Source organism: Mus musculus, chromosome 6 (assembly GCF_000001635.26).
Source record: "Mus musculus strain C57BL/6J chromosome 6, GRCm38.p6 C57BL/6J".
Classification (NCBI taxonomy): Eukaryota; Metazoa; Chordata; class Mammalia; order Rodentia; family Muridae; genus Mus; species Mus musculus.
In genome coordinates, this window is record NC_000072.6 from 32,196,718 (window position 1) to 32,218,283 (window position 21,566).

At 47.2% G+C, this 21,566-nt stretch overlaps 1 protein-coding gene across 1 annotated transcript in view; it reads right to left on the bottom strand.

The window, feature by feature from the left end:
• Plxna4 (plexin A4) overlaps positions 1 to 21,566 on the bottom strand; it is a 443,650-nt gene that overhangs the window by 52,175 nt on the left and 369,909 nt on the right. Inside the window, exons 11-19 of the mRNA NM_175750.3 lie at positions 18,916 to 19,012; positions 18,354 to 18,544; positions 14,248 to 14,399; positions 9,397 to 9,514; positions 5,372 to 5,508; positions 4,093 to 4,257; positions 1,554 to 1,647; positions 947 to 1,186; positions 306 to 452 (exon numbers count right to left, since the gene is read on the bottom strand). Coding sequence (NP_786926.2) covers positions 306 to 452; positions 947 to 1,186; positions 1,554 to 1,647; positions 4,093 to 4,257; positions 5,372 to 5,508; positions 9,397 to 9,514; positions 14,248 to 14,399; positions 18,354 to 18,544; positions 18,916 to 19,012 — 1,341 coding nt within the window. The remainder of the gene's footprint in view (positions 1 to 305; positions 453 to 946; positions 1,187 to 1,553; positions 1,648 to 4,092; positions 4,258 to 5,371; positions 5,509 to 9,396; positions 9,515 to 14,247; positions 14,400 to 18,353; positions 18,545 to 18,915; positions 19,013 to 21,566) is intronic.

The window sequence follows — 21,566 nt, forward strand, 5'->3', positions numbered from 1 at the left end:
TCTCTCTCTCTCTCTCTTTCTCTCTCTCTCCCTCTCTCTCTCTGTCTCTCTCTCTCTCCTAACACTACTTATCACTCTAAAGTTTTCCTCTTGTTGCACTAGCCAGGACAGAGGGAGTGATAATACATAAGAAACTGGCTCTTGGGGCAGGACAATGGACACAAGTCTGGGGTGAGCTGTGGGAAATCTCACAGTGGGCAGGAAGTGCTCTCGGAAGTATCCAGTAGCCTAGATACAGTGAGCCATTCCCTATCCAGCACCCCTCATGCCTGTTCCACACACAAGGAGGGTGCCAGCAGTCTCACCATCACTTTGTGCCTGCCGATGAGGTTGGGAGACTCGCAGAGCAGCTGCACATCTGATACTGTCACGGTGCATGGTTTCTCCCCAACCAGCACGGTGTAGTTCAGCTTCACATTGCCTCCGGCCACAGGCGGGATCAAGTTCTTGCCCTGAACAACAGGAAAGCCACCATCCCCAACCTTGAGTCAGAACCACAAATGCTGGTGGCTGCCACGGCCCGCCCACTACCCAACATTTCATCTTATGGATGGACCAGGAAAGAAGCTGCCATTAGCAAGAAGTTCAAAGAATTGGTATGTGTTAGATGTGGTATTCTATGAGTTTGGTCCCTAGTACTGTTAGGTAAGAGATAATGGGACCTTTAAGATGTGGACATGTGGAGTTTTATGACTTCCTGTCTGGTTCCCTTGTCACATGTGGTGCTAGGAGGCCCTCATAAGAACCAGGAAGATTATTTGGTCTTTCGTTTTCCAGGACAATGAGACAAGTTAGCTTTTTTCTTTTATAAGTAGCCAGCATCACGTATTTTGTGACAATAACATAAAGCAAGTTAATACATTACATATACTAGTACCCTCTCATCCTCCCAGTAAACCATCAATAATCGGTAACTGAAATGCCATGAAAAACTTATCTGGAATACCTTTAGGATAATGGGGGTGCCCGGCTTGAGCTCCAGGATTCCCGAGGGACTGAAAGCCTCAAACACGGGGTTAGGATAATAGGTGAAGTTGGTCTTGTTGAGAATTAGCAGAGACTGGACATTGTCCAGGATGAAACCAAATTCTTCAGGCCTCTCAGTGAGATCTGACTGGTGGTCGGGACCCAGGGCAAGGGCTGGAGCCTGGCAGGTCATCTCTGTAGCATTTAGGACCTCACAGATCTGCAGGAGTCAGAGGAGCGAACAGTGAGCAGCGTCTCCACACCAGGACTCCTGGTGTGCAGTTGGTATTACATCAAGTTGATATGGGAAGATTACGATGGAGGCAGCCAGGACCATACTCTTAGCTACTTACAGACTGCACCCAGTGACTGTCTCCTAGCTATGGCTTTGCTCAATGTGACAGTGGTAATGACTAGTTAGTCTGTGTAGGAACAGTGAGGTGGAATGGAAATTATTGGTCTTTCAGGCCTATAGCCCCAAAGCTGTAAATATGGCCATGCTCACTTCCCATCCCACCATCCCAGGTCACGGAGGTTTCCCATGACATGAGTCATGTATGTAGGCAAGGGCCTGCCAAGGGACTCACGTTGATGTGTTCTTTTCCTCCATGCTTGGCACGGATCTGTGGGTTCTGTATGAGGTCCAGGTGAGTTCCCCAGACAGCAATAGGTGTGTTCCCACTGCCCAAAAAGAAAGAAAGGAGTGTGTGAGCTGCAGGCCTAGGAGATAGAGTGGCTGGGACAACAGTGGTCATCAGCATGAGCCACGACAACAAGGATGAGGAAGCATAATTGTGTCCTTGGAGACAAAAATGAGCAGCTAAGTGCAATAACAAGGAAAAGAATCTCAGAAGGCCAGAGGGAGGACAGTGGTGACCAGATGTCCACATTGTCCCTTGCTGATCTGTTTGTAACATGTATAACTCTCACAGAGGCCCAGGTGACAGCATGGTCTCTTAGTTCTCTAAGGCTCCCAAACTCGAGTTGGCTGTTTCAGCCCTAGAGTCTTCTCCCCTATCCCTCACCACTTTTGGTCTTGTTCTCAGTGGTCCCCAGCAGACCTTCCAGGGTGCAAGCACCAAGCACCATGTTTTCCATGGCAACCAAGCTACAGATTTCCTCCTTAGTAGCTTCAGTCCAGCTGAGACCTGTGACAACCATGGCCCAGGACCTTTTCTAAGAGTACAGGTGTGACATGTTCTAAGACTCAATGAGGTCTGGAGTGGCACAAGACACGGGTGAGGAGGACTCAAGTGATTTAGCTCAGTGTGGCCTTTCAAAGGATGTTATGCTCTGTATCCAGGAAGAAGCTTGTGGAGAGGGTGGGCAGCCCTGTGTTTGGCTGTGTCCTCCTGGGACTAGAGTAAGCAATGGACTGATTGCTGGTCAATGGAGTCACTGACAAGCATCCTGTCATGGAAGGCAAGGCATCTTAGGTAAATCACTTCTAACCACAGTAGCTAAGATTCTTTGTCAGCTGGACTCACATGGGTTTCTAGACATCTATCTACTTTAAAGTTCTCATGACTTCTTTTTCTCATTGAGTGTGTCTTGCATGCACTCATGTGCTCACATGCACACATACACCTCCAGATGTGCCTGCAGGATTCTTTCTACAGATGAGTTTCTGGTATCTAGCCTCTAAGTCCCCAGCCTTCCCAACCACTAATTCTACATTCAGTTTCAAATAAACTCATCATTGTCCCCAAACAACCCAGACACATATAGGATGCTCAAATGTACACACTGTGCAGAGAGAGTCCCATTCATCCTCAAATTTCTTTAACCTAAGCTAAAATGCTGGCAGTCCAGAATGTGTGTCCAACCTCCCTTGTGGCATGAGTGTGACTTGGGACACTGATGAGTGCCAGGAAGATGACACCTTCATTTCTGTGACAATATGAAGGGAAACGGAACTCAACAAGGCCATGAATGTCCCAGAGCATCTTCAGTGAGACACAAAGGGCTATGTCACCTTCCTGAATCACCAGGCTCTGAGGCCAAGGCCTGGCATGGCTCTCACAGCCTGTTTCCCCTTCAGAATTTAGCTAAGGACAGCCAATGGCCTTTCTCATCTCACCAGCCAGGCTGTTTCTCTCTGGTCTTCAAGCAGAGGGTGTCCAACTATTTCTGTGAAGGACCAGGCAGGAAATATTTCAGGCTCCACAGGCCATATGGTCTCTGTCACAATTACTCAACTCTGTGCAGTCACGAGCAAGTAACTGTAGACAATACAACCAGTGAGCAGAGCCATGTGCCAATAAAATTTTATTTACAAAAATTCAGGCATCCAGTCAGATCTGGCCCTTGGGTCCCTGGTCTAAGTTTCGCCCCTGGCAAGGGCTGCAACCTGCCTTAGCCAGAGCAGAGCGCTTCTTTATTCTATCTTCATTAATTTCCCCAGTCCCAGGCCCCTCCTGGCTGGAGCTGAATGTGGGGGACACTGAGCAGGGAGCAGGTTGGGAGTAAGGTGCTGCTAAGGTCATCTGTTGGGTAAACAGCATGGACTGTATCTGTTCCTTCCCACCCCAAGTCTTCACTGTGTCCCCCATGCACCCCAGAACAGCAGCTTTCCAATGATCTCAAGGGTTCTCAGAAAGGACAGCCTCCATGGAACCCTCTCACCCTGATAATGTCCTCCTGGCATAGAAAAGTGGCCACAGTCAAATGCCTGCAGGTCCATCTCTGATGGGAGGTGCTATACTCTTATACTCTAGGAGAATCCTCCTAAAGAAAGAGGTCCAAGAAAGATCCATGGCTTGCCCCAGTAGACTACTGAAGTGCCTGACTCCCTATCTGGGTTCTTCCTATAGCAGCATTGTGTGCCCTCTTCCACCTCCTTTGTCATTTTGCTTAGTGCATTTGTGTTGGGCAATGGGGAAGCAGCAAGAAATGAGGACCAGGCCCTCCCTGGATGAGTCTGGTATATGGGAGAAACAAAGGGAGGCAGACAACAGGGCTGATGGGAAGAAAGCTGGTGAGAGAGAGAGAGGCCTCAGTCTCCCAAGTCACTGGGGTGATAGGCTCTTGTCACCAAGCTTGGTTTCCCTTGGGGTTTTGATGTCTGAGAAAGAGAAACGGAGGGCCAGATGAAGGGAGAAGGTTGTGGGGAATGGGTCCTCCTACCTGACAATGCTCCATTCTGGTTCAATCCGCACAATGGTGGGGTCCTCCACGTACTGAAAGACCAGGTCCTGGCGGATCCTGGCCCTGTCCACCTGCACAGTCACCTTCATGTCCAGCACCTCCTCTGAGGATGTAGTGTTACAGATAATGTAGGATGGAGAGCGCCTGCAAGGGAGGGTAGAGCATGGGCTCCCAGGTACTAAGCCTAGCAGTGGTCCCAGGTCAACCCCTTTCTTGGTGCATCCGGTTTCTCAGAAGTAAGGGTGAGCACTGTCACATATAGAGAGTACACAAGCCAGAGACAAAGACCTTTTGAAAGGCTCCTCTGAGCCTGCCTTTCAAAGAGGTCTACACTTTGGGCTATCCTTACTCCTAACCCTGGCCCCAGTTTTCACAAGTATCTAGCTACATAAGTCTGGTGATGCTCTTTCCTCCCTGTCTCATTCCTTCCCTGCAGTGAGAATCCTGTGAAGTGGGTTTGGCAGGAATTAGCTCCTTGCCACCTGCTCCCTGTGACTCTTTGAGTCCTGAGACCTGGCTTATAGCTCTAAAGGCTGCAACTGAACTTGCTGCACTGGGTTCCAGCTCTCCCTATGCCCCGTGAGAGTCTCAGCCCTTCTGTAGTTGCTTTGAGCAAAGTCATCCTCAACACTCTCAAAAGAATCCAAATATTGGCTTCTTGGCTAGCAGTAATGCAAGGTGCAGGCTGATCTGACTTTGAATCTGACATAGTTCTTGTAGGAACACACCTATCTCTGGGAGCTTTGGCTCTGATTGGTTACATTTTCCAATGCATTCCTTGAATGGGTTCCCTGTGGCTTCTACTCCAGGCTTCTGGCTAGGTAAAGTGTGTATTCTTTTGGGCTGAAGAGCCCAGCTGGGCAGAAGGCCTCTTGCCCTTGTTGGCTCAGCCTCAGCCTTCTGGGACAACCTGCTCAGGGCTGACTGGGGTGGCCCTAGGCAGCTTCCAGCAGGAGAGGTTCTGGACCTAAAGAGGCTTTTGGTTCTAAGTTGGATGCTCAGTGGTACCCCATTCTCTGCAAAGGATACTAGGGTACCAGGCTGAACTGTGGGCAGGAGCACAACACCTCTCCCACCTTCCAGGAAATGCAGCAATTGGCTACTGTCCTCAAACAAAGGCAGAAGAGTGCCAGCTTTTAGGGGGACTCACAAAAGTCATCTTGGGTGAGGGCCAGTTCCTATCCACCTCTGTGGGACCCCACATTTCCCTCCCAGGGGGCTTTACCTGTCTGGCCCCTCTCATGGGCCCATAGGTTACCTGTGGAAGAGGCAGGGCTGGCTCCCGAACATCACCACAACATTGCTGCCTGCATTCAAGTTGGTACCTGTGATGGTAACCTGTGTCCCCCCAGACATGGGTCCTCGGTTGGGCTTCAGATCTGCGAGGGTCAGAGTCTGTGTAGAAAAGAAGAGGACTGAGGCATGCTGGGATAGGTGGAGGCTGGGATGGGCCCTAGGCAGTGCCTCACGCCCTACTGAAGAGCAGCTCTCTAGAATCCACTCATGAGGCCTCTGCAAGGCATTTTATATTCTTCTGTGACAAGTGCTTTCATCTCTACAAGAATAATAGTAGTCATGATAGCTTCTGTGTACTGAGTTTTTTTGTTTGTTTTTAGTGACAGGTTTTATCTATAGTGAGAGAGACACATATGTATCTATGATTAACTCAGTCAATGGTTTTCTTAAAAATGACTATCATTACTTATTTCATAGATGAGGTTCAGAGAGGTTCGCTAAGTTCTCCAAGGTCACCTAGCTAAAAGGTACTGTAACTGAGACCTGACTCCAGAGCTCTGATCTCCAGCCACTTCCCCAGTAAACAGCCTCCTGGTGCCTGCAAAGGGGGCCTGCCATGGCCAAAGGTCTCCAGAGCACCCTCCAGGAGCCAGAGCCTGGGATTTGTGAGGACTGTGCCCAGGGAAGCTCCCAGGCCTGCCAAGCCCCCTGCCCTGACTGGAGGTGAGGAGCTGGGCAGAGGTGGGGGTGGGGAGCACAGCCCTAGATGGAGAGGGATTTGGAGTTGCAGTTTGTTCTTTCATTAGCATTTTAATGGAAAAACTTTCCCCAGTCCCAGGTGAGAAGCCTGTATCTGCATTTAAATGAAGACTTCTCTTTCCTTTCCCCAGCCACAGCCCACTAACAGAACTGTACTGAACCTGAACCCACTGAGTTCATAGGGCTATGGTTGCCCTCCTGCTGGAAGCCTCCTCTGGGGACCAGCAAACTGAACCAACTGCCCTGTGCCCAGATCCCAGACTGGGGACACTGGTGGCATTCACCTGGACACACTCGTTGACCTTGGCTCTAATGTTCCTCAGCTAGGTGTGAAATCTTTGTCTTGTGGCTTGAACACCCAAGGACAAGGGACTTTTGGTATCATGGTGTGGGCAAGATATTCAACTTCTCTTGTCACATAATTGGGATCTGAGCCCCAAAATGGTTATCAACAGGACCCATGACAGTTTTCTTGTTCCGTAAACTACAGTAATCAGCTATTTCCAAAGGGTAGCTTTGCCCCACTACTGCTCTCCCCAGAGAGAAAACACTGGGTCTGTCAGTTGGGGTTCTGTGCCCCTGGGCTATGGGGAGCTCTGGCATCAAATGCTGGAAAGGAGGGCTGCTTGCTGTCAGCCTCATTGCTTGTGGTGTTGATGCAGGGACTGGCTGGAAGGGGTCTGCTCCGGGTGGGAGAGGGTGTTATGGAAACATGTTTTAGACTTGTGAGAAACTATTAATTATTCAAGTCATGCTTCATAAATATTTCACAGTGGGTTTGCACGGGAAATCAAAGTCTGAATTATTTGCCAGCTTTTCACTTGGCTCCGTGAAGGAACAGACTAGAAGGGAGAGGGAGAAGGAGCATTCCCAGCATGGAGACCTCCTGGGACAGAGCTGGTGATGGGCCAGGAGTGTTGATCTGGGCCTTTTGTAGCTTTGACATTCGAGGGACTAACCCACACATCAGAGCCTGGTTTGATTTGTGGAGAGAAACTGAGGGGAACCCGTTTGTCCCTGAAGTAGATAGAAAGCCTGTGAGAGCCATGAATGAAATACTGTAAAATTAGTAGGGGAGAAAAACCCATTAGCAAAGAGGAGGGCTGAAAACACAGACAACTGTTGTGTGTGTTTCTCTCTGTCTGTCTGTCTGTCTGTCTGTCTCTGTCTATCTCTGTGTCTCTGTCTCTCTCTCTGTCTCTCTCTCTCTCTCTGTGCCTCTCTCTCTGTCTCTGTCTCTGTCTCTGTCTCTGTCTCTGTCTCTGTCTCTGTCTCTCTCTCTCTCTCTCTCTCTGTGTCCTGAACTGTGGAGCCACTAGTATGCTCACAGACTCACAGAGGCACCCGTATCTGTAGATGACCCACAGGTCATTATAATACCACAACTCTGTCCCTCATCTGTGGAGATTTGAGCCCCTGAGATCCAGGAAACTAGGTAGAGAACTCAAGGTAACAGAGCAGGTGTGAGAAAGCCCAAGCTGCCCCCCAAAGCCTGTGAAATGAGACATAAAAGCCCCACTGTGGACTCTGGGCTAGGCTTGTAAACTTCCTCCCTGTCCCAGACGGCTTCTGCCCTTGGAACTGTATCATTCTCTAATAAACGTTCCCTGCTTCTGCAGCTGTTCACATCTGTCCAATTCTTGGTTCCAGGACACAAGAATCTGAAAATCCCTGTGGATGCCTGCTATCATCCCCTCGCCTTGGCACCAGTAAGGTCTCAGCAGCCCTCCGAGCTCTAGGAGTCCCCAGAGGAGCTTGAGGAAACCTATGCCAAGAGCCCCTAGGAGAGGGCTTTCTAGGTGGTATCTCACAAGCCACCTAATGAGGGGACAGCAATGAGGTCTCAAGGCCACTCAGAAGCATGAGTAGAAGGTGAATCCGTCTTTTCCCCTGACTATACAGGATTCTCAGGGACCCCGGCTTTTCATTCTCACTGGGAAACACCTAGCTTCCAAGATTTCATCCCTAAGTAAATATGGGGTACTGGAAGGGGCTGGGGTCCATCACATTCTTCCTCCATGAATGTCTACCCTAGAGGATGTGTGGCATTAGGCCATTTCCTTAGAAGGTCCCTTCAACTATAAAAGTGACATTGTGCTTGCCTTGTAGCAGCTACCGTTCATGATTCCATGTGGCGTCTCTCCTCCTCCTCTCCTCCTCTTCACATCTCTTTTCCCTCCTCACTCCTGTCTTTTGGGATGAGTCCACAGGGTCAGTTTTATGCTAAGGAAAGTACCTGCCAGGCAAGCGCCACATGGAAGACAGAGTTCAACCTAGACACACACTGCCTTTCCATTGCTTCTTTGAAACTTTGTCTAAGTACCCTGATTCAAGGACAACTTGCTCCACGGTGGACACAATACCTGGGTTTTCTTGAGTAAGGAAGTCCTGTCAAGCTGTTAAAAGGTTGTCAGTAGAAGAGGAGGTAAAAGAACGAGGAGGGAAGAAGGGGCAAAGGAGGGACGGTTTTTAATGTCAGCCATGTGGGCTCTTTAGAAGCTTGAAAATGGAAAATGGGAGGATCTAGGCCAGGAGACTTTACCCTCTTCCTCTAGCTGCCAGTCAGGCAGCTTTGCAGCTCTGCAAGGTTCCAGAGGGAACTTGAGTAATAGTCAGTGGTTGGGGTAAGGCTTGGTGAGATTATGGGAAGGATACTGGTGAGTGGAGGGATGGGAGGTGGGGACCAGGGGGTGAATAGGGGAAATGGAAGGGGCCTGCAATTAGGTACCAGAGAGGTGAGAAAGGGGTTAAGAAGGTTATGAGAGGGTGGTGGGTAAGCAAGAAAAGATGAGAGGCTGCTCATGATAGGATAAGGGTAAGTGGGGATAGTGGTGGGGAGCCAGGCCAGACAGAGTAGTGAGGGGTGGCTAATACAGGGAATGGCACCACATGGGATGGAGACTGTATGATCTTCATCATACTGTGTGAGAGATACAAGTATTATTTTCACTGTCCAGATAAAGAAACTGAGGCGCAGAAAAGCAAATCAGCTTGTCTGAGTTCTCCCAATTGAAAAGTGGCTGAGTTTAGGCAATGTTCCTAGGAGTTACCCTGCCCCTTGCCACACAGAAGACGCTGGGACCCAAGGGCCAAAGCAGCTTTCTTGCAGCCCTATAAGGAGGCACAAAAGCTAAATCTAGATCTTTGAGACATCAAGGCTCTACTCAGACCCTGTTCACATGGGGCTCCCATGAATGTAGGTGGTGGGGTGGAGGCTCTGCCCTGCGATGATGGCCATACCATTTCTGTGGCCTGCACCCAGAAAGGCCTTTGACATCCAGGACTCACCATGAAGTAATAGAGCTGCGAAGAGCGGGCCATGAACTCAGGCCGACACACAGCCACACAGATCTCCACAAAGCCTGCATGCTGGCTAGGCTTGGCCTCACCCATCTCACACACGATCCTACAGAAACAAAGGAGATAACTCATGAGCCACAGGGCTTCCAGCCATGGCTTATGCCCACAGCAGGGCCCAGAGACAGAAGCTGGCTTTCGTGAGCTCAACAAGTGAGCACATCAACAAGTAAGCACATACATGATTATATGCAAGTTTATCTATTTGTATATGTAAATATATTTCAAAGACAAATGTAAAACATAGCATACACACTGTTCTAAATACCAGTTTATATTTAACAACTTTCTCTGGTGATTCCATCTAGGCTCTGCATATACAACTCTACTAACCACTTTGTAATATTACATACATGTTTAAGCCACCATGTATGTCATAATTGTCCTATTGATGGGCGTGTAAACATTCTGATTTTTCTCCTGCTTAAAAAAAAAAAAAAACAAAACCCAGCTAAATATGCCAAGATACACATACCCGAGAATCATGTGTTTCTTAGAATAGACTTCACAGGAGGCAATACACAGGATTAAATGGTTTGTTCACATAGGGCCCAATGATGTTTCCCCCAAAGTTGTACCAATTTGCATTTGTATCAGTGGTCCACTGTTTTAGTTAAGACTAAGTGGTCAAAATCTTTTGAAATATTTTTTTCCCAATATGCTATAGAAAAAAATCTTACTTTAAGTCCAGTGATTATGATAGAGAATGCACATAATTGTGTGTACTTTTTAAAATTGCCTTCCTTTGACTTCTCTACCAAAGCCCTGTCTCTAGTGTGCTAACCAACTGTCTTTTGTGAAGCCTTAACTCGGCATAGTCATTCTTATTTGTTGTAAATGTGGCAGTTATTTTTCTCCCCACTCTCAACTTCTTATCTGGTTTTTAACTTGGTTTTCAGTATGTTCTGCTACATTAGCATTCGAAAGTATCTATCTGGCAGAACAGACTAATTTTTTACTTTTTGGTTTCTAGGTTTTCGTCCTGTAGAGATTTTTTTGCTTGGTCCTTAGGTTTTAGTGCTGTTCTGCTCTGTGTTCTGTTTGTTTTGTTGTTGCTGCTATATTTATTTATTTATTTATTTATTTATTTATTTATTTATTTATTGTGCTGGGGATAAAATCCAGGACCTTGCGCATGTCACACAAGCCCCTGTCACTGAGCCATATGCCCAACACTGTTGTTTCTGTGTTATGTTTCTCAAAAAGAACTTTGGAGGAAATGTCTTGTGTGTGTGTGTGTGTGTGTGTGTGTGTGTATGTGTGTGTGTATGTGTACAAACAAAATAATAAAATAAAAAAATATTTAGTGTGGGGGAAAAGGAAAAAAAAAAGGACTAGCTTCTCTTGCGTAAAATTAATTAGAGGCTGTACTCTGCTTGGTCTCCTGTGTGTGCGTGTGATACCTAGACTGTGTGCCTGTCTGCTGTCTGTAATTGTCTGAGGTGGTAGATGAACTATAAAGCCATAACTGGCAAGATCCCAGCTTTACGATGGTATGAAAGGGAAGTTAAGTCTGTAGACTCTTGTCTACAATCTTACACTTTAACTTTTGTCTAGAATCTTGTACTTTGAATTTTGATCTTTTCTTGAGCTAGCCATGTGTTCTATGATACTCTCTGTGACGCTGGCCAGTGGCAGAAAGCTTCAGGTTCCTGTGAACTGGGGTATACAGGAAGAAACAATATTGGTAACTGGTTAGGAATATACAACACATTTTGATCTCATGCTGTTTTCAACTTATGAAAGGTTTATCAAGACACAATGCCGAGGGCTGAGAATGCAGCTCAGAAGTAAACACTTGCCTAGGCTGCACACAGCCCTGGATTCAGTCCATACCCTGTCCACACGAGATGTAAAGATGAGAAACATCTGTATAATAACCTTTTGAACTGATGAATTCTCCATATTTATCATTGCTTCTAAATTAATCCCATTATAAATAAAACTGTGATAAGCATTCTTAAGTGTGGCTTTTTGCGGAATGTTCTAGAAGCATTGACTAAAGACTATGGAGTGTATTAGCTAAACCAGTGGTTCTCAACCTGTGGGTCACAACCCTTTTGGGGTTCAAATGATCATTTTCCAGGGGCCTCCTAAGACTATCAGAAAGCAGGTATTTACATTTATTATGATTCATAACAGTAGCAAAATTACAGTTATGAAGTAGCAACGAAAATAATTTTATGGTTGGGGGTCACAACATGAGGAACTGTATTAAAGGGTCACGGGAAGATTGAGAACCACTGTGAGAGATTAAAGACAGTGGGGGATGGAGTGTGATACTGGAAATTGAACAAGGAGTCAAAGGTCCCTACCACTGAGTTATATCTCCAGCTTCCTTTTTCTGATCTTTCTCTTTCTTGATTTTGGGACAGTCTCATTAAGCTGCCTAGGCTGGCCTTAAACTCACTCACTCTAGCTGAGACAGGATTTGAACATGAGACTCTCCTGCCTCAGCCTCCCAAATAGCTGGAATTATAGACCTGTACTTAGAGTGCCATCTGAAACCTTTTTTTTTTTCTGTTTTTCTTTTTGATACTTTTGGTAGAGGGAGTGGGGGAGAAAGGGAGAGAGAGAGGAAGGACACTGTATGCATGCGGTATGTGTGTGATGCATGCATGTGAGCCTGTGGGTGGATAGGCCTGTGTACACAAGGCCAAAGCAGGGTGGTGGGAGTCCCAGTCTCACCTTACTGTTTGAACTAGAAGCTTATCCATTCATCTAGGTGAGCTCCTGGGGGTCCTTCGTCTCTTTTCCCAGGATGCACCTGAGGCAGTAAGGAGCTTCCAGCTGCGACTTTAAATCCATGTATCCAAACGTCTTCTTAAAAGTTTGTCCCAGTTTCCCTCCCACCACAAGTAAGCAAGCCAGTTGCATCTGGTGCGTCCTTTTATTTTTGGTTTTGTTTTTATTGAGCTAGCATCTCACATCGACAGTCAAACGCTATTGAGGATGACCTTGAACTTCTGACCTTCCTGTCTGTGCCCATCTAATTGGGAGATTGCACCTGTTTGGTTCAGTGCTGGGGATTGACGTTAGTGCTTCCTGCAAGTTAGGCAAGCACTCTACCCAATGAGCTAACTCTTTGGCCTCTTGAGTATTAACTTTTAAAAGGTGTTCTCTTTTGCTTTCATTTGCATGTCATCGCTCTTAGGAGTTTTTGGTTCTTTCTGCATCTCGTGCGTTATACATTCTTGCTCTTTGCTCTTTCGTGATAACTGTCTTTTATTTATAAAGCTTCTTTCTCTGTTAAGAAGAAGGTATCTATTAACTGTGGCGGGTGCAGCCGTATCCCCAGCTTTCGTTCACTTTTAGTTTTCTTACACTGATTTCTGCTGTATACATTTTTAAGTTGAATGTACTCAAAAACCTCTCATCTTTTCCTTATGATTTATTTTTCTGCTCATGCCTCCCCTTCATGAAAGCAAATGAATTCACACCTGCATTCTAATCTTTCCATTTCATTTTTGTATCCCTAGCTCTTTAATCTACCTGAAATTTATTTGGGTGTTTAATGTGAACTCGGGATCTGACATTACTCTTTTCCTGGTATCAACCAGCGCCATTTACTGAAGGATCTCGCCTTTCCTTGTTGATTTGAACTGTCACCTTCATCACACATTGAATTCTTACATGTCAGGATTCTTGCCCTGAGCATCCTATCTCACTCCATGGATCTAACTGATATCGCAACACTTTAATCATCTGGCTTTATAATAACATTGTTGATGCCGGGTCCACGGTGGGGGAAGGGGATGTCAAGCTTCCCCCACACCATGCTGTATCAGCAACTGTTGGCTTTGCTTTGATTTCAGGAAATTGTAGGAGCCACCGATAGATGTTTGGGTCACTGAGTGATGGTAGCTGAGAGGGATGGTTCCAAGTCAGAGTGAATCCATTAGTATCCCACCTGCTACCGGTGCCATGGAGATTTCCTGATGGCCATCAGGAGGAATGGCATACGCTGCACCTATGTGGTTCTGCATCACTGAGTCTAGCAAGCACAATTTCAGGGCACTGCCAGACCCGAGGAGGCTGTGCCAGCAGCTCTCATCTAATGCTCACAGGATGGACGATAGGTGACTGTGAGGTGAGGCAGGCTGGAAAACAGCTTCTGCTGTAATGCCAAGCATTGTGTGATTGTGTTTGCTGGTCTGGAAAGTAGTGTTTACTCATTTACCAGATGTGGCTCACCGCATCTCCCCCACTAGGCAGGTTAGGGGTCAAGGTCGTCTGTTGAATGACCTTTCGCCAAGAGAAAATTTAGCCAGAGAGTACACAGGCCTGGGAGTAAGTACGGGATTTCATTTTCAGCCTCCACAGAGGACAGCCCAGGGCTTGCTTCCCATGGGAAAGCTCGTGGAGAGTTAGAGACAATAGAGAGAATTGAATTCACACTCCCCGGCAGACTTTAATTTTGCTCTTTCTCACCTCTCTGTACCCCACAAGGCCAGCAGCCATGTTCCTCCCTCTCCCTGTTATTTCCATCCTTGACTACAGCTCCCAAGTATGGCATCTCAGTATCCCAGTAATAATGAAGGCAGAGAGATGGCCCCATAGACACCTGAAAATGTTGTGTTAGATTTAGGGGCCATCCCCAGGATATCTTATTATGTATATGAAAACACTTTATGTATGAAAAACCACTCTCTGTATGAAAAAGAATCCTCACTCCAAAATACTTCAGGTCCCAAGTATTGTGATAAGGGGCATCTCAAGCCTGTGTGTCATCTCTTCCCTCCCTCTTGGGTTGCCTCCGTCTCCCAGGTAGCTCTCACTTACTGTTCAGCTGGGATGTAGCCATCCACCAAGGGGCTGCATTCCACACCAGCCACTTTCACGTGTGATGCAATGTCACGGAATTCCAGGCCCAAGTTCTCCCCTCGGATGGTGACCTTGGTGCCCCCTTCTCGAGGGCCCGTCACTGGGATGATCTGCAGGGAGAAGAAGGAGTGATTCTTCAGGCCCATGAAGCATCACCGCCCACTTGCTGAAGAGGCCAGAATGGGTGTGGCTCTTTTGCATCTGTGTGTGGTTCCTCCAACAGGTCCAGAAAATGTGTGGCTAGCAGTAGGTGTTATCCTTGGGTAAAGAATCTGTATTTCTCTGTGGCTCTGAGAGCCATGATCAAAACCCCTGGTCTATCATCCCATCTCATGGAAGAAGAGAATATAACTGCAGTGTTACTAAATACAGAGAAAATCAGGAGATACTTCTGGCATAAAATGTAATTCTCTTGCCCACCCAGATTCATATGCATTAAGGACTATCCCACTCAGTTTCAAGATGAACTGTCCAGTCTCTGTGTTATTTCTTTTCACTGAAAATCTCAAGGTACCTTCTTACATCTCCTTCACAATCACTATTCAGGTTGAGTTCCCCACCCTTCACAGCCCTTCCTCCTCTCTTGAACTTCAGCTTCCTAAAGCAAGCATCTCTCTAGTATCCCCTGCATGCCTTATCAATGGCAGCAGGCTGTTGCAGCCAAGCCAACCTACTCGTCTCTCTTTGAACATTTGGCATACCATTTACCTTCCTTGTTCCCTTGGCTTCTCATGGAAGTGGTTTTAATTTAGACTTTACCCTGGTATGCTGGTCAAAGCCACTGTCCTTCCCTCCAGAGATGTTGCCATGGATGTTAAAGCTCATAATTAGAATGTAGGGGTTCGGCAACCAGGACTTGGCCTGCTTTGAGGTAGGGGCTGTGGACAGTGAAAGTCATCTAATTGTTACTTCCCACAGGAAAGCCCTCTTCTGTTCCTGGTTTCTGAACGCCTACAACCTGTAGTGAGGTCATTGTGGGAGATTCTGAATGACAGGAGTCTCTAGTACTTTCCAGAATGTCCCTCTACCCCATTCTGCAAGGGTTGCATATAGGGCAGTTCTGCATAGCTGGTAAAATTGAAGAACCAAAGGCATTGAACTGGGCTATCCCTGGTGCAGCTTTTCCGGGGTTGGGGCGGCTGGGGTGGGGGGTGGGGGTGGAAAGCGCTGTTTACTTACTGAAGACTAGCAACTTTCTTCCTCTTACAGATTCCTTTGTGAACACACATGCTCATAAGTAAGCATTTATATGCTATGTGAGTTTACATGCGCATATTCCCATTACAGTGGAAAACAACCTTATTGGAGAAACTGGCCCATTTCCGTTCACATCAGGTGGGCAGATGTGTGGAAGGCAAGGACAGGGTGCTTAGGTTCTCCCCCAATGCTTGTCCAGATGGTGGGTCCCCAGTGCATTCCTGACACCTGGCAGGGGTGCCTGCACCGAGTTCCAGCCCTAACTTGTCATCCTGTAAGAGGGATTTTATCTTTGAACCAATCCAAGTCCCCTGGAAGGCTGATGCCAGGTTGGAGGCAGTTAAGTAGCCCCCACCATGGTGCGATTTGTTTAATTTGTCACCTCTATCTTGTGATTTTCTTGGATTCAGGCCAAGGAGAAAGCAAATCCAGCTGATGGGTTTCAATGCACTGAGTCACCCAGTGCCACAGCCCCAGGGAGAGCTTAGCTGTTAGCAGCGTGAGAGTAGTGCTCCCACAGAGAAGACACGGGATTGTGAATGGACTGGGAAGGAGAGATAGGGGTGTGGAAAAGTAGGCTGAAGGCCATTTACCTCCCCCCAACCCAGTCCTCCATCCTGGAAGTCACCACAGACAACAGTGAAGTGGGGGCCTGGAGGAAGGCCTGGTTTTGATAACCACATCACCAGGAATGCTGAGGATGGAGGGTCTCAGACAAGGGATGCCGTTTGAAGGCCACCCTCAGCTGGATGAAAGGGGCACACTCATAAAAGCCAAGACCCCAGTGGCACATTTTGCAAGAGCAGTATATGCCCTACCACTGTGGTGAAGGAGAACATGAATTCAAGACTCAGGAGCTTTGGGAGACAATACCGTTTTCTTCCTACTCTGGTTATTGTAAAGCCACAGCTCTGACAATAGTCTCTACCTGGGAAAGGAAGATAATAACCCTGACCTTCACAGCTGTGAAGGGTTTAATTATGTTCATCCCCCCAACCTTGCCAATTCATAGGTGGAAGTTCTAACTAATCTCATGACTTAGTTATTTCTCTTGTTGCTATGACCAAATACCTGAGAGAAGCAACATAAGGAGAAAGGACTTATTTTGGCTCATGGTAAAGGGGGTTAGATCGATCACAGTGGGTAAGGCATTGCACAGGGCTTGGTCCCTGGTGGCAAGAACATATGGCAACTGCTTGCTGAATGGCATTATCCATGAAGCAGAGAATACAGAAGGAAGTTGGGCTCCAACCCCCAGTGTTTACCCTCCATAGCTCCCAGCTTAATTCCACCTCCTAAAAGTTCTACAATCTCCTAAAACACAACCACTACCTAGAGACCAGGTGTCCAAACACACAAGCCTGTAAAAGACATTTCATATTCAAACTACAATATTCTAGTTCTGCAAACATGACTGTAGGTAGAGGTACATGTCTTTACAGAGATCATTAAGCATAAAGGAGGTTATTAGGACATCCTGGTGTGATCATGGTGTTATAATTGGGTCATTTTGGAGACATGTATAGAGGAAAAGATGAAATGGGGACAGTTGATGTCTAACCAGTTCCTCCACAGCCTTCAGAAGCAGCCAATCCTGCGAACACCTTGATCTAGGACTTCTGCCTCCAGCATAGTGATAGTTCAAGCTACATGGTTTATGATGCTTGGTTATAAAACCTCCATAGTCCAACAAGGCTTCTGTGCTTCCTAACCAGGGATAGGAGAGAAATGTGCAAAACTCCATAGCATCACACAGATATAGTCTAGGGTCATGGTCATCATTGCTCAGTGTGGGTCTGGTGCATTAGCAAAACTGGGCAAAGATGGGTGCCAGTGAGTCCTCCTGATTTACAGATGCAGATACAGCTATTTTCCCCATCTGCATCCTCCATGGCTGAGAGGTATTGAGTACCTACTGTGTGCTAAGCACTGTTCCTGAGGTTATAGCAGGAATATATATATATATAATGGATCCTTATGTTGGAGAATATTTATATATTAAATATTTAGGGGAAGAGCAAAGATCTCCAGCCTGGTGGAAAATACCTTAGGTGGACTCACTGTCAAAAGTGTGGAATGGGATCAGGAGACAGAAATGTCTATATAAAGCCCAGGGGCAGCAGCTCCCTTGTTTAGACACTCTTGGTAGTGATTTTAACCAGAATGGCGATGAGTTAAGAAGGAGGTAAGGGAGGCTGATGAGTTTCCAAAGTGTGCTACAAAGGAAGCACCATGCCTTCAAGCCAGTTCCTGGAACTCTCTGTGACACAGCAGACTCCTGTATAGGTGAGGCATGCTGATGAAGACCTATACAGACCCTCCTTTGTCCCCACTACCTGTGTGCTGTGCTCTGCCCTGCTCTTTTCTGCTCTGCAGTTAGACTCATAAACTGTATTCAGATATACTTCTACAGCTCAGGTCTTATTGGGGCAAGTACTGGTGTCTCTCTGTTGTGGTTTTCTGCTGCTGCCCAGAGCTGGGCTCTGCCCCCTGGACCAAATGTGTTCAATGTTTAGTGATGCTACTGCTGATAAAGTTTCACAGTCTTGCCACTGAAATGTTTGGCCAGGAGGAAGGGAGATGGAAGGAAGGAGGGAAGACTAAGACTTTAACAGGTAGTGGGGCCCCTTTCTGTCTCCAAACTTCCTGGGTAAAGGAAAGGTCTCTGAATCAAGCCTAAGCTTCCAGAAGAAGCTGTGGAAGAGACCGAGGCTATGGCTGGCTAGTCAGAGCATCTAAGTCTACCTGATGATTGATGCAGGTGACCAACAGCATAGCTAGGCCCTATCTTGAGAGGCCTATGCCCTGGCAAGATAATAAAGTAGCTCTGCAGCCTGAAGTGGGTTACAGGTGGGACAGCAGCTTACCTCTGTGATACGAGGGTTGGTGCACTTGCTGTTGGCCCCCGACAGTTCCAACCACCGGCTCTCATGGGCAGGGCAGTGCTGGCGCAGGGTACACTGGCCTGGGCTCTGACACCAGCCACACTCGAAATCCGGGTCGGCCTTGAGGCACAGCCCACAGCTCTCGCGCATGGCTCCACACTTGTAGAGGTAAACTTTGGAAGACAAGGACAAGAGGCGTTTTGGGATGGGGAGGGGCTGAAAGTGGCCACCGGGAAACTGTGAATCTCCATTTGGTCTCAGCCATCCCTCCCAGCAAGCTCCACCCACTCTTCCCCACTCCTGGGAGCCATCCCAGGACAGAGCCCAGGGTCAAGAAGTGACAGGCAAAAGTGGATGGAACCGAGCGAGGTCTGTGAAGGAAAGGCTCAAAGCCCAAGGGAGATTGACAGCTGCTGGGAGGTAGAGACAAGATGACAGAGATGGCAACTTCCTAGGAATGTAGTGTTGCTCCGCCCTCTCCTTCCCTCCCTTATCTCGCTCCCACCCCGCCCTGTCTTCTCCACCAGCCCTGGCCTCTTCACACCTTTATTCTGAGCTGGGTTGTCAATGTTGAAGTGTCCATTCCACACGACTGTCAACTCCACTGGCAGGTTGTTGATCTCCATTCCTTCATAGGAATACTGCAGCCAGATAGAGGGGGTGAGGGAAGAGCAGAGAAAAAGCTGTTACAGAGATTTCTATGGAGACCTGAGTACTTAGCCAAGAGCACACAGGGTTAAGGGCTGGCCAAGGCTGTGTATATGTGTATACTTATGAACATATATACACATATCTATGGTCAGATTGAGGGGCAGAGATGATAATGTAGAAAGTGGGGCTGGGACTCTATAGAATACCTCACTGGTAACACATCTGTGCACAGTCTATCTGTGCAATAGTATATCTGCACAGGAACAGATCTGTGTAATAGTACATGCGCGGGAACTGGTTCAAGAAACAGACCACAACAGTCATGCAGAGACTCATAACTGGTCAATGCACTGAAAATAAGTGATAATGAGTGTTTTGGCCCAAATGGAACATGATTATCAACTCTCATGTCCAGGGGAACCCTACCAAGGCTAGGGAACATAAGAGAACATAGAAAGAATATAAGAGCCAAAGGACGGAGAGGCGTGCGGTGAAATGCTGTCTTCTGAACAAGATTTGGGTACCACACTCATGAACTCATAGCAGCTGTGGCAACCTGCACAAGACATGCACAAGTCTATTTGTAGTATGGGTGGATGAGGAACTCATAAGGCCCCACCAACTGAGGAGGAACTAGCAGTTAAAAGCTGGTAGCAGGGGATTGTTTTCTTTGGGGATATGGCCACTAGTAAGTTGCCCAAGCTATCCCAGCAGATAGCTCTGTACTCATGCATATATGGATAGCAGAAAATAACTTATTAGGTTATTAAGAAAAGAAGAAAGATAGGAGGAAGAGGAAGAGGAGAAGGAAATGAATTTATGAGTTTGGGAAGTGTGTGTGTGTGTGTTCCTGGGAGAGTTGGAGGGGAAAACTGGGAGTGGTAATATGATCATATTGTATTGTACATGTATGGAATTCTCAAAGGGGAAACACAGAAATAGCTTGGATAAAGTTCTAATACCATGAGTCTCAAGGAGGGGGCAGGATTTTAGTTCAGGAAAGAGCCCTGTTCTGTCTTGACTGCCCAGAGAACTCTGGTCAATGGGCTCTGTCTGATTGCAACTCTACAGGGAACTAACTCTTACTATTAACTATCAGAAAACGTTCAGTGCAGGTTGTCTCTTTTCCAGGAACCTAGAATGAGAGAGCACTGAGCACAGGCAGAGGGAGTGAGTAGCAATGAGTAAGAAGGAGTGATGCTCAAAGGGGAGGAATAACAAGAAGGAAGCAGATCTCATAGAAGCTTTAGGGAAGGGAAGGGTACCCTATGCTCCCACCCAGTCCCTGCTGCCAGCAGAATAAGCCTAGGAATCTGAAAAAGATTTCAAATGCTTCCCACCACACTGTTACCCCGTTACCCTGAAATGATGGAGGATACCCTCACATCGAGCTTATCATTCGGATCTACTGCCTGCTCTCTTCAAGGGTGCTCTGAGCAAGGGTGGGTCCTGAGTGAGATGGGGCTGGATGGTGGGAAGAAGATGCTGACTTGGGGATGCTGGGTGTAGCAAGAAGGCTCCATGTGTGGCAGCCCCCGCTCTGCTTTCAACTGCAATTACTGGTCAGTGAAGAGAGAGGCAGAGACAGAGGGAGCTTAGCTTGCCGTGGGTAGCACTGCCTGCCACTTTTCTTACTATACCAGCAGACCTTCCTGTCACAGCGGGTAGGATGCAGGTATTGAATTGTTACAAGTTTTCTGTTCAGGACTGGCTGAGAACTGGCATTTTGTTGAAAAGATGCATCCACTGGGCTTGGTTAGAATTCATACTGGCAAATCCACTGGGCTCTTTCAGCCTGGAGCTGAATTTTGGAGGACTTAGACTGGTGTGAGTGTGTGTGTGTGTGTGTGTGTGTGTGTGAGTGTGAGTGTGAGTATGTGTGTGTGAGTGTGTGTGAGTGTGTGTGTGTGTGTGTGTGTGTGTGTGTGTGTGTGTAAGTGAGATGGTAGAATCTGTCCCTTCTCTAAGCTAGCCACAGGACTTCCAATGAGCCACAGATAATAGACATTGCTGGCCTGGTGAGAATCTCTGGGGAGAGATCTCGCCAGGCCAGCAATGTCTGGTGAGGATCCCAGCACATTGTTCATATTCTCACTCAGCAGATCTGTGACTGACACCTGCTGGGTACAGAGAAGAAGGCAAAGGCTCTTTGCCCTGAAGAGATGACAGCAGAGGGTTTGACTCAGTGCAGGTGCATCCCCCAAATCTGAGAAATATACTCAGGAGCCCTCAGTAGATGTCCGAAACCACAGCTAGGATCTAACTCTGCTCTTCCTATTTTGCACATACAAACCAAAGATGTAGAATTCAGGCACAGTATGAGATTAACAACAATAACTAAAAAAGAATAATTACAACATATTGCAAATGTATGTGCGTGTTCCCCTCTTCCCTCCTCTCTAGCAAGCTGATAATTTTCTATCAGTCAACATGACAACCAAGAGCCTACTTGGTGGTCTACACCCTGAATCTAACCAGAGGCAGGACAATCTCTGTGAGTCCCAGGACAGCCTGGTCTACATAGTGGGTTTTAGGCCAGCCAAG